This window comes from Drosophila miranda, chromosome XR (genome assembly GCF_003369915.1).
Source record: "Drosophila miranda strain MSH22 chromosome XR, D.miranda_PacBio2.1, whole genome shotgun sequence".
In the NCBI taxonomy this organism is placed as follows: Eukaryota; Metazoa; Arthropoda; class Insecta; order Diptera; family Drosophilidae; genus Drosophila; species Drosophila miranda.
In genome coordinates, this window is record NC_046674.1 from 9057778 (window position 1) to 9069551 (window position 11774).

General features: G+C 50.5%; 2 protein-coding genes across 2 annotated transcripts; both read left to right on the forward strand.

Moving 5' to 3' along the window:
- The first annotated feature begins 460 nt into the window (after nt 1-460).
- On the forward strand, nt 461-7442 carry LOC108153684 (neurotrophin 1). Its single transcript, XM_017283802.2, has 6 exons — nt 461-823; nt 3228-3747; nt 3819-4735; nt 4988-5119; nt 5179-5328; nt 5394-7442. Exons 2-6 carry the CDS (start codon nt 3310-3312, stop codon nt 7150-7152), a joined length of 3396 nt encoding a protein of 1131 aa, XP_017139291.1. The 5' UTR covers nt 461-823; nt 3228-3309; the 3' UTR covers nt 7153-7442.
- Nucleotides 7443-9383: 1941 nt separating this feature from the next.
- On the forward strand, nt 9384-11140 carry LOC108165390. The gene is given in 1 exon segment (XM_017301427.2): nt 9384-11140. A coding segment is annotated over 1 exon segment (1599 nt). The 5' UTR covers nt 9384-9534; the 3' UTR covers nt 11134-11140.
- Nucleotides 11141-11774: the final 634 nt, after the last annotated feature.

The window sequence follows — 11774 nt, forward strand, 5'->3', positions numbered from 1 at the left end:
GCCAATAGAAAGCCGTTTAAATACATAAATTTTTGCCTGCTTCCGTTTACGGCCATTTGCTTCCTGACCCACTCCGAATGGTTTGCCAAAAATAAAACAAATGACTTAAGACACGAACTTGGCGAGTGAGTATTTGGCTACCTGATGGATCGGTTTAGTTTCCGCATAATACCCGCACCTATGCCAGAGAAATGCAAATCGAAGCCAGCTAACGGTTCAATGAACTGCTGCGAACCTGCAGAAAGAAAAGCAATTAGCCGAAAGACATTTTCAATGCACAAAACACGTCCCTGTCCCGGTCCAGAACGTTCACAGAGCTGGCAGCATGGCCAGCAGCAGCAGAAGCGAGGCAGCAGCACAGCAGAAGCAGCAGCAGCAGCAGAAAGCCGCAGCAGCAGCAGAAAGCCGCAGCTGAGGCAGGCAGCAGGCAGCAGTCAGCAATATCAGTCTGCGGCGAGTGTTGAAAGCGCTAAGACATAGCAAGCGGAAGAAGCAGGCCAGGCCGTAAACCAGCCCAAGCGAAGAAGGTGAATGCCGAGCAGCCATCAGACATCAGACATCAGCCGTCAAGAAGTGTGGCAAAGTAGAAAATCTGTTAATTAAGGCGCCTGTGAAAAGTGTGAAAAAATCAGCAGCATTCGAACAGAAAATCAGCGAAACGGAAGAGCAAATCCATAGAAAAGTGAAAATTATTTTTTTTAAGTGGAGTAAAAACAGTGGTTCTGCCGCTTGCAACAGGAAATAGCAGCAGGAGAATCGGAGGCGATCAGAGCAGTGTGAGGCGGCAGAGAGTGGACCAGAACAGGAGTGGACCCAATCTGAGGTGATTTCTTGAGGCTCAGTCTCTTGCTTTATAAATTAATCATAAAATCGAAAAGAGAAGAAAACGGAACAAAATCGAAATTCGAATTTTAAAATACGTTTATTTCTTTTTTTTTTATTTTCTTTTTGTGCGTATGTGTGTGTGTGTTTTAGCCAAATATGTGAAATGGAAACAACTTTCTAAATGGTAAAAATACAAAAAACACTCCACAGACCGACCGACCAGCGACGCACAAAAATTTGAATTCTTTTTATTCTTTACGCCCGAGGAAATTGTGTCAGTCCGACCGAGCTGTTTAAGGCGTAAGGTGTGTGTGCGTGTGTGTTTATTAATGGGAGTGACTGTGTGCGTGTGCGTGTGCGTGTGCGTGTACGTGTGCCTGCAGCCCGGTCCCAAAGCGCTGAGGTTTGTGTCTTAAGTCTTTCGTTTAGGGCCCCGCCAAATCGGTTTCGATTGTGATGACAGATCAGAGCGCAGTAGATATTGATTCTTGATTGGCTTCGTTGGCGGTGTTCGGTTGGCGGTGGCCCGACGCGTCTCTGGTTAGTGGTTCAGCGGGTTCGCTTACTAGGTTAGTCGGTTAGCACCTAGTTCTGCTTAGAGTCTGCTTAGTGTAGGATTCTCTTGGAGATTGTCAGTGCGACGACTTTCTTGCGTTGCTTCTGCCTGCCATTTGCTGCGCTTTAATTCGTTTTCTTCAATTTTTGTTGTGGCTTACTCTATCTGTGGCTGGTTTCTGGCCCCGTTTCGTTTGTCTGAGCAAACGCACGCAAATTACAGCCTAATTAATGTGGCCCAAAGAATTCGCAGAAGAGAAATGGCATGCAACGTACGAGTTGCAGCTGCACCAGCCGCAGCAGCCGCAGCAGCATCTTCATCTGCAACTCCCACTCTTAGCTAATTCCCATTGAAGCTGCCATTCCATTGGCATTTACAATTTGTACTTACTTTCTTGGCGAAGAAGCACCCACGCCAAATTGCTGGGATGCGATGCCTGGGAACGGCGAAATAATGGCCGCCATTTGTTCGTACACATCGTACATATATGGGAACAAAGCGGCGACTTATTGGCTTAATTTGATTTATCGCATCGCTGCACTTTCCCAGCCATGGGCCGTATGCAAAGGCTGTACACCGAAAACCAGAAGCACTCGCTCGCCTCCTCGCGCGCGCCTCCTCCATTAGCAGAGCGCCCGATGATGGGTCTTCTCTGTGCAGGTGTGCGAAATAAATTAAACGGCAGCATCCTCACGTTCGTGCCACAAGTTTTGCTCATCATTTCATTCAATTATTTGTTTGGCTTGACTGCTTGAAGGCCCGACTGCCTCCTGGCTGCTTGGGTGCTTGGGTGCTTGGGTGCCTGCATCTTGGGCCCAGACAAAGCCTGAAAAAAACAAACGAATCTCTCGCCAATCTTTTAACCCACGTCTGCCGTCACAAGTTTCCAAATGCTGGCTGCCTTTGGCCTGGCTGCGGTCTGGCCTTGGCTGCCTTTTCTAAACTGTCAACTGCTGCGGTTGTGGCAGTGGCAGTGGCAGTGCCGAATTTTCACTTTTCATCTGCACAAAAGGTCACAGCACCTCCAGCATCTATCCAGCAGCCATCGATGCAGCTGCAGGAGCTGGGAGACCGTTTTTCCGCTTGGGAGTAGTTAGCTATGGGCTATGGAAAGAAGAAAGACTTTCCATCGTAGATATTTGCATTGAGACAAGAAGAGAAAACTAAAGCAAAAGCTCAAGCTTACATGTTAAGGGAAATGTCTTTATTCAAATGATGAAGCCCCCCCCCCCCCCCCCCCCCCACCACAACATATCAATCACACGACCTTTTAGCGTGGCTTATTACCGCAAAAGACGAGTCATAAACCGCCCCCTGCCCTCTGCCGTCTGAAAACATCAGTGGCAACAACCGGAGCAACAGTTATAGAGGTGGTTCCAGGTGCTTCACGCCTTGTTGGGCAGTCAGCAAATGTGTCTCGAAGTGAGCGATGAGATGATGATGACTGAGTGTGTGCGATTACCTAAAAGCCATGGCCATAGCTAAAGAGTCAGAGAGTCAGGCTGCTGTAATAGCCAGGCCAAGACGATGATGGCTCCCCTCCCCCTCCATCCATAATAGTCTTTTATGCTCATGTTAATGACTTTTACTTTCAAAGGAAAGCCAAACAACAACAACAAAAAGCCAACATTTCTAACAAAACAAAAACACAAAAACACAAAACTCTAAGAATAACTTGAGGTGGATTTTGAAAGCGTGTGAGTGGCGTTGGAGCTGGGCGTTCATAAATAAACAATTAACCAACTGTCATTTGTTGTTGTTGTTGTTTTTGTTTTTGGGAAATTAAATGTGCCTTAATAACAGCAACTGACCGCCGCCCCGGCATTAACTTTCGTTTGCTTTTCAGTTTGGCATTTGAGTGAAACAAAAGCCGCATAGCCGCAGAGCCACAGAGCCACAGAGACACGAAAAAACATAAATAAATAAAAATGAAAGCTGGCCGCGCCTTTGGCTGCCTCTTCTGGGCCCTGCTCTATTGTGTGCTCTACCTGGACCTCGTCCACAGCGATGACGAGCTGCTGGACTTTGACTTTGCGGATGCCAAGGACCCCACCATCACGGACGACTGGCAGCTGGACGACTTGGAGGAGCAGCAGGCCGAACAGAAGCTAGAGTCGAATATGCTGGACTTCAGTGTGGATCTGGACGAGCCGGAGCCAGAGAGGCAGATCCCACAGTTCGACTGGCGCGAAAAGGTGCTGCGGAATGCCCTGTCGAAAGCCCTCACCGACGAGGGTCTGCGCCAGAAGTTCGTCGAGGTGATGCCCATTCTCCGGGTGCTCTCCTCCCAGCAGCGATTGGCTCTCTCGGCTCTCATCTCGGCCCAGATGAATGCCAAACAGGGACACGATCTGAGATTAGAACAGGTTGGTAAACGCCTTCCCCATTCCCCATGAAAGTCCCCCTCTACCATCTCTCCTTTCGTTTACCTTTGAAGGTCCGCATGATGTTTGGCAATGACAAGAAGCTCATTCTGCCCATTGTCTACGATCTGGCCAATCTGGTGAAGAGCTCCACCCGCAAGTATCTCAATCTGGGCTCCGACCTGGCTTCGGCAGCACTCCTTCATACGGCTCCAGTGAAGCGCAAGCAGGATCAGCTGACTGTGGAGGAGTCCCCGCTGAAACGCAGGCAGGATCAGCTGACTGTGGAGGAGTCCGAGCAGGATGATCATGTGGGCACCATCGATGTCAGTGCCGCACCCACAGAGGATGCCGCCTCTTTGGAGGATTTCTTCGAAGAGATGCAATCCGATGTGCTCGATCCGCAGATGATCAATGAGGCCCTGCAGTCGGCGGATATGAAGAGGAACTCCTCGAGCAAGGATGCAAGGAGCAGGGTGCGACGATCGGCCAATGAGTTTGTCCACAAACTGACCCGCTCCGTGCCCGTTTCGGTGACAGAGCAACAGCTCCTGGGGGGCATAGCAGGACGCACCATCCGCCTGAACACGACCTCTTTTCAGCAGCCCAGCAGCGGCGCCAATAATCAGTCCTATGTGGAGATCGAGGATCTCGCGTTTGCCGGTCTCAATGGCACGGATGTGATTCCCCTGAACGCCGATGAGCGCTTGGATCTGCAGCGAAACAGCGCCGAGGAGCCGTTGCCGGAGGAGCCACTGCCGAGTCCAGAAGAACTGATTGCCGGTCCGCGGTACCGTCTGGGCAAGCGGCCACATCCTGGCCAGAAGTCGGCGGCGCCCGTCAAACGAAAGAGGGTACAGAGCGGGTCTCGGGGCAGGCCCAAGACCTCGGCCAGCTCCCACAAGCCACTGGTGGTGCCGCCGGCGGTGGCGCAACGAAAATGCGAACGCTTCACCAGCAACATGTGCATCCGCACCGATGACTATCCGCTGTAAGATCCGATCCCTGTAGCTAGTTGGTGCTCGGTGCCGATCCTGGTCAAGGTCCTACTCTTAGTCTTTAGTTTAGTGAATATATTAGTCTAAAACAAAATAAAAACAATAATTTATGGAACTCCCCCCACGCCTGAATATGATCCCTTATGCACTTATGCTTACGTTTACGTTTACGGTTACGGTTCGGTTCGGTTCGGTTCGGTGGTATCTGCAGATAAATTCTTATAAAAAACCCAAAATTCCAACAGCGAACAGATCATGGGCAGCATACGGCGGCACAAGAACGCCATGTCCGCTCTTCTGGCCGAGTTCTACGACAAACCCAACAACAATCTGGAGTTAAGCGAGGATTTCGATGACTTCAGCCTCACGAAGAAGCGGTAAGTGGCGTCTCCGAGAGCTCTCTAATGGTATTAATCTCTTTCTGGTCTCCGAACAGGCGAGAGGACGAGGGCAACAGTGCCGGTGGCATGTGCCTGAGCGTGGTGCGTTACGCCCGACCGCAGAAGGCCAAGTCCGCTTCCGGGGAGTGGAAGTACATCGTGAACACGGGCCAGCACACCCAAACTCTGAGACTGGAGAAGTGCAGGTAAGCTGGAAGGAACTGTGTATGTATCAGTGGAGACTACCATCTCAACACTCTTCTCCCTGCAGCAATCCTGGGGAGAGCTGCTCGTACTTGGCGCAGACATACCGCTCGCACTGTTCGCAGGTCTACAACTACCATCGTCTGCTCAGCTGGGACAAGGTGCGGGGCCTGCATGTGGACATCTTTAAGGTGCCCACCTGCTGCTCCTGCCAGGTGGATGGCTATCGCCAGCAGTTCCCGCCTCTGTCCTCCATCCAGGCCAAGGACTACTCGCCGCTGGCCAACTTTAAGCCGGAGAGTGTCGGCTCGAATGGCTACAGCACCATCAATGAGGAGGACCTGGACTATGCCGAGGACAGCGAAGAGGATGAGCTGGGTCTGGGCCTGCGCTATCCGACCTTCAACGGGCGCGACACCAACGAACTGTATGCCGGCAGCAAGAAGATGCGCGCCTCGACCAGCGTGGGCCCGTATCTGAGTCCGCCCGATGACGATGTCGAGGAGGATCCACGGTACGGTGGCATTGGCAGTGGCTACAAGAGTAGCCACCACAACCACAAGGGTGGAGCCGGTGCTAGCTCGAAGAAATATTACAGCCAGGCGAGCCGACGCCGGCCGCATCAGCAGCAGCAGCAGAATGAGGCGCGAGTGGACTTGGATTTGGCGCCAAGTGAGATGCACACCGACCAAGAGGTAAACGTAAACCCATTTGCTGGCCCAGTGCTCAGTGCTGGGGAGAAGCCCATCCAGCGTCTGCCCATCAATCGCAAGCGTATTTATACCTCCACCCACCCCAACACAGCAGCCGCCGCAACCGCCGCAACTTCAGCAGCAGCATCATCATCTGCATCATCTGCATCGTCCGCTGGAGGAGTCCGGCTTCGCTTACCACAGACCACAAGCCTACCAGCCCGAACAGGAACCGCTGCCATCATCAGCTCCCATTCCAGTGGCTCCAGTGCCCATCATGCCACCCATGCCCATCAAGCAGCCGCAGCAGCCGCCGCAGCATTCCCTGCTGCATCCTCAACAGCTGCGACATCTCAGCCTGCCTTCAACCAGCGCAACCACCACCTCGGTGGGGGCGGGGGCGGGGGCAGTGGTGGGAAGTCGCGACCCCGCTTCTATGCACCCCCAGCGACCACGCCCCTGGCAGTCGCACCAATCCCAATCTCAGTGGCAGCCAGCCAGCCAGCGTCGCCTCTTCCGACCGAGCGCACCACACAGCATCAGCAACAGCAACAGCAACAGCAACGGCAACAGCAGGGCCACCAGCAGCAGCATCAGTCGACGCCACTACCACAGCCGCCGGCCTCCGTCTACCATGTGAACTCCATTTACACGAGCAGCGGCGGGAGTAGCAGCAGCGTCGATGGTGCCTCGGCTGGGCCAAGTAACGGCACCAAGCGCATCAACTACAACTACCATCCCATCATAGACTTCTTCGAGAAGAGCAGCAGGAGGGCAGAGCAGACATTGGCAGTGACTCCCGGAGGATTAGGATTAGGACTAGGAGACTACGATATGGAGGAGTCACGTCTGATGGAGCAGCGTGTCCGTCCAGCTGCGGGCATGGGCATGGGCATTGGCATCGGCATGGGCACAGGCACAGGCACTGGCACTGGCATGGCCACTGGAGTCTTTCAGCATCCCATTCCGATTCCCACAACCTCCCATGAGCGTCGCATGGGCTTTGGTGCTGGTGGTGCTGGTGGTGCTGGTGGCGTGGTGGGTGGTCTCGGTGGTGCTGGTGCTGGTTTGGGTGGCGGCCGGCAGGGCTTTGCCAATGACAATGCCTGGCAGCCCATGGTTGTGGCGCCCTAGTATACATAAGTCGCATGATTCCGCCCCTGCCTCCAACTCGAAATCCCACTACCCCTCCTCTAACGTATTAACAGCGCCGAACCGTGTGCTCGTCTGCCGCTCTCTTGCCCCTCTCCTAGGCTCCAGGAAGAGCATAATCAAGTAGTTGTCTAATCTCCACTCCCCCCATGCCACCCCCCCTTCTAATGTTTAACCATCTATGTTTATCTATTTATTTATTTATTTTGTAGTGTGTAGTGAAAAAAAAGGAGGAAGAAAGACCTATTTTCGGGGATCGTCGCAAGAGTTTTAGCAATAAAATATAATTTATTGAATTTTTGGGAATGTTTTTTTGTGTTTGTGTGGGATGTGGAAAAAGCAAAAGAAAAAATGTAAATACCCTTTAAATATATTAAATTCTTTGAATACCGATTCTGCCTGCGATTCGCCGTTTATCGTTCGATTCCGCTTTTCTCCTCCCCTTTTTATACGGTGGCGCCTCTAGCAGTTAGTAGCGGTTGCTTTTTGAACTAACGATTTGGAGCTTGCGCTTAAAGGCTAGCTGCTATGGAACTCTTTCGGAAAATAAAAGACTTGGAAAAAGCAAGAACTAAGTTCTAGATTAATAATAATTTAAATTGGAGATTTAAATCAAATTAAGGGTGATTTTTTGATCGATGAAACACTTGGCAAAATCTCAAAACGAGCATTCCCTAAAGTATTATAAAATAGTATTGATTTAGTAAAAAACACGTAACTTTCTCAATATTTCAACAATTTTAATGATTAGTAACTTATTTTCTTGGAAAAAAAATTTCACTAAAGAACTGAAGTCTAAAAATAGGACCATAAAATACAAAAAAAATAAATGTTAAAAAGCCCCAACTTGAAATTAAAAACGGTAGAAAACTTCAACTTTGTCTCGATTTTTCTTCAGGTATAGCCATTTTATCGACACCAATAAAAAATCACATTAAAAGATTGGAATATTATCTAATCAATCTATTAATTGCTTTGTGTGTTGGCTTTGCAAAGGCCGAGGAAAATTTATGAAAGTAGACAACTCACCAGATCGGGTTTTTTTTTAATGTTAGGGGTATATTTCAAATTCTAAGAATGAGGATTACAAACTAATTTTGGTCCAAAATCACTTTAGCACACAAATATTAGTCATAAATAATAATAGGTAATACAAGTATTTAATAAAGAAAAGTCTAGGGGGTCTCCAAACTTTCGACACGTAAAAGTCTGAGAGTAGCTTAGGCTTAAGTTTAATTTCATAGGATTTGAAATGTTTCAAATGTTCAATTATCTATCAGATAAGTTGACCAATAGAGGAAAGTCTTAGCAAAACAATTTCATGAACCCAGACTGTTTATTAAGCAACCTTTCTCAGCTCTTTTTGCCACAGATATTCATGTTTTATCATCTCTAACATTTAAGTCTTCTCCAAGATGATATATTTCATTTTCTCTGCGAACTATTTATATGATATTAACCCTAATAAATGTATCCCAAATGGCTATTTATTTCATTCGGTTTCGCCGTTCGCCTAGGCTGACACAAATACTTGTCTATTTATGGGGCTCTGGCGAAGTTCAAGTTGAGGGTCAAGCGGCGACCGCTAATGAGATACGAGCTCCGAGAAAATAAAATCACTTGCAGATGCGATACGAAACTAGTTTGTGTGTCGCATAGCGTGTGGAGTCAGAAAGTTGCAAACCCCAGAAAGACAACCGGAAGGGGGGAGGACAGGGAGGTTGGGGCGGCTGGGGGGGCGGGAGACCTGGTGGCTGAAATGTGCCAAACCGAACCACCGCCGAGATCGGTGCGGTGCGGAGCGGTGCGCATATGCAAAGTGGGTTTCTAAAGCGAAACGAACTGGCTCCAGGCTCCAGACTTCGATTCGATTGTGACTTCGACTTTGACCAGTTATAACATTGAACGTTGCAACTTGCAGCTTGCAACTCGCGATTGTGTGTTGCGGGTTTCAACGTCACTTCGGTCGTGTTGCCAGTTTCGCTTTCATTTGCAGCAGCCGAGCCGAGCGATGACGAAGACGATGGCGATGACGATGACGACTTCAAAGACATCTCGTCATGCTGCCGCCTGCTGCCTGGCCTCGGCCACTGCCACTGCCACTGTCTCTGCTGGGGGAGAGTAGGAGAAACGAGAAGAAAGGCTTCGGACCAATCAAACTGGAAAATTGGAAAAACGCCGAGGAGGAAATTTTATAAAGGCCCAATGATAGCACAATTTATGCACAGTTGTGGAGCAGCCGCCGTTCGGGAAAAGTGAAAAGTTTGCCAGTGGTAAAAATCGCGCTTCGCTTTGGCCTTGAGAGAGTGAGAGTAAAAGTGGCAAGCAACAAGTGGCAACCAGCTAGTGACAAGGTCAGGCTCCATGGGGAAAATACTGTTGCTGCTGTTGGCTCTAGAGCTCAGTCATGGCATTAAGGTGGAGACCATCCCCGTGCTCAGGGAAGTACTCGTCCCCAGCAACAATACCTCGAGTCCACCCGTGTATCGTGTGTCCAAGCCAGAGCCCAAGCAGCCGGAGAAGCGGGTCCCCCCTCACCTGCAGGACATCGGCCGACATCCAGGCTATGTGGATGACGATGCGGGAGATGTGATCAGGATCATTGAGCCGCCGCAGCACTTCCAGCAGTTGAAGCGTCTCCGCCAGCGGCAGCCCCTGGGTCCCGCTGTCGTCTGGGAGCAGCCACGCAAACTTAGCACCAATCGAACGCCTCCCCAGCCACAGCTCCAGCCACGCCCAGGCGACCTCCTCACCCAGGAGACCCAGAACATGCCCCTGGCCGGCAACAGCAATAACCTACAACTTCCCATGGAGATACTGGCCTCAGTGAGGAAGACCGAACGTCTGCTGCATCGCCAGCGACAGAAGCTGCCGCTGGTCCGACAGCGCCACATCCAGCGGCAGTCGCACACTCTGATCGCCCAGAAATCCCTGGAGCAGCAGCTCTACCAGCGGGGCCAGCAGCAGCGCCTGCGAGCGGTACTCAGTCGGAACCAGCAGGAGCACAAGCGGCAGAAGCGCATGAAGCGGGAGACCAACACAAGGAGCAAGGCCGACGGCGCCTACGGTGTGCAGCAGGGTCTGAAGTTGGTGGCGCACATTGGGGATCTGCTGAGGAATGCCACGCTGTACCTGCCCGACGACGAGGGGCAGGCGAAGCCGGAGGCGGAGGCGCCCAATGAGGTGAAGAAGTCACCGGCGTGCAACGGTAATGCCACAAACAGCTGCGACAGTCGACGACGTCGCCAAAGGCTGTTCAAGCCACCCAAAGCAGTGGAGAGGCAGAGGGAGAGACTTAGGGAGAGGCGTCGCAACTTCCGCAATGAGGCAACATCAACAACGACAACAACCACAACAACAACAACAACAGCGCAACCACCAACAGCAACAACAACAACAACAACACAAGTAATACCCACTACAAAAACTACAGGCAAATCAGTATCAGCAGCGGCAGCAGCAGCAGCATTGAGTGGCACTGCCACTTCAACGACTTCCGCAACTCCGTTGGCCAGTCGCCTGCGAAATTCACGTTAATCACCAAATAACAACCGCAATGATGGTGGATCGGTGGCCCGCAGCGATGATTCCATACTTTATGCGGATGTCATGACAAATATACGTCATCTGTGGCAGGAGCAAGATCTCCTTGGGGCAGCACCACCCCAGTTCATCGCCCCCCACGAGGTGCAGAACAACACGGACTATCGCGCTTTGGATGTGTACCTCAAGGACCTGGACGAGTTGTCCAAGAGACTGCCCACAGTGGCGCCCATAACGGGTCTGAATCGAGAGGAGCTGGAGTGGGCCACGCCCACGCCCAGCTGGTATCTGATCAACCAGGAGGGTAAGATCTATGAGACGCGGCTGGACAGCGAAACGAAGCCCTCATCGACGCTCTTCCACCGCTTTCCCGACATGCCCAAGGCCGATGGCAGTGTGTCCACCCTGGATCTGGACTAATGTGATCCCTGTGTCCCCATTTTTTTTATATGTAATTTATTTATCTATTTGTAAGTTAGATGAAATAAAGAGAGAACCTTTCCCCAGACCTTTGGCTCCGCAGCTCTTTCAATGCCACGATCTCTGTGATCGCTGGGATCGCTGGGATCTCTGGGCTATGGGATTCTTGCTGGCCAGCCAAGCATTTAATTCAACTAATTACATTGAGGGCCCAGCCGGCAGTCACAAGTTCTTGGCTAATGCGGCAATTTAGATAAGGCCCAAACTGGCAATTAGCCAGCCCCGCGGGGGCCACCCCGCTTAAGACCCGCCAACGTGCGAAACGCATTGTCTAAAACCCTGACCCCGCCTAACATGCAAACTTGTGTGAGAAAAACTCTACGTATTTTCGGCCACCACGAGAAATATATGTATACATATACACATCTACCCGATAATTGAGGAAGGGGAAGAGCCGTATGAACACTCGGAGAAACATGACATAGTAAAAAGAAACACACCCATTTTTAAAACAAATATTCGGGTTTTAAATACAAAAATATTAAAATTAAATAGAGTTCACTTGTACTAGGTAGTATTTTTGAACGAAATATATTCAATGTATAGGAAATATATATATAATCAAAATATAAAACTTTTTA

Coding starts and splice junctions, on each gene's coding strand:
- LOC108153684 (XM_017283802.2), top strand. CDS start 3,310: ATGAAAGCTGGCCGCGCCTTTGGCTGCCTCTTCTGGGCCCTGCTCTAT. Junction 4,736..4,987: donor CGCACCGATGACTATCCGCT/GTAAGATCCGAT, acceptor AAATTCCAACAG/CGAACAGATCATGGGCAGCA. Junction 5,329..5,393: donor CTGAGACTGGAGAAGTGCAG/GTAAGCTGGAAG, acceptor TTCTCCCTGCAG/CAATCCTGGGGAGAGCTGCT.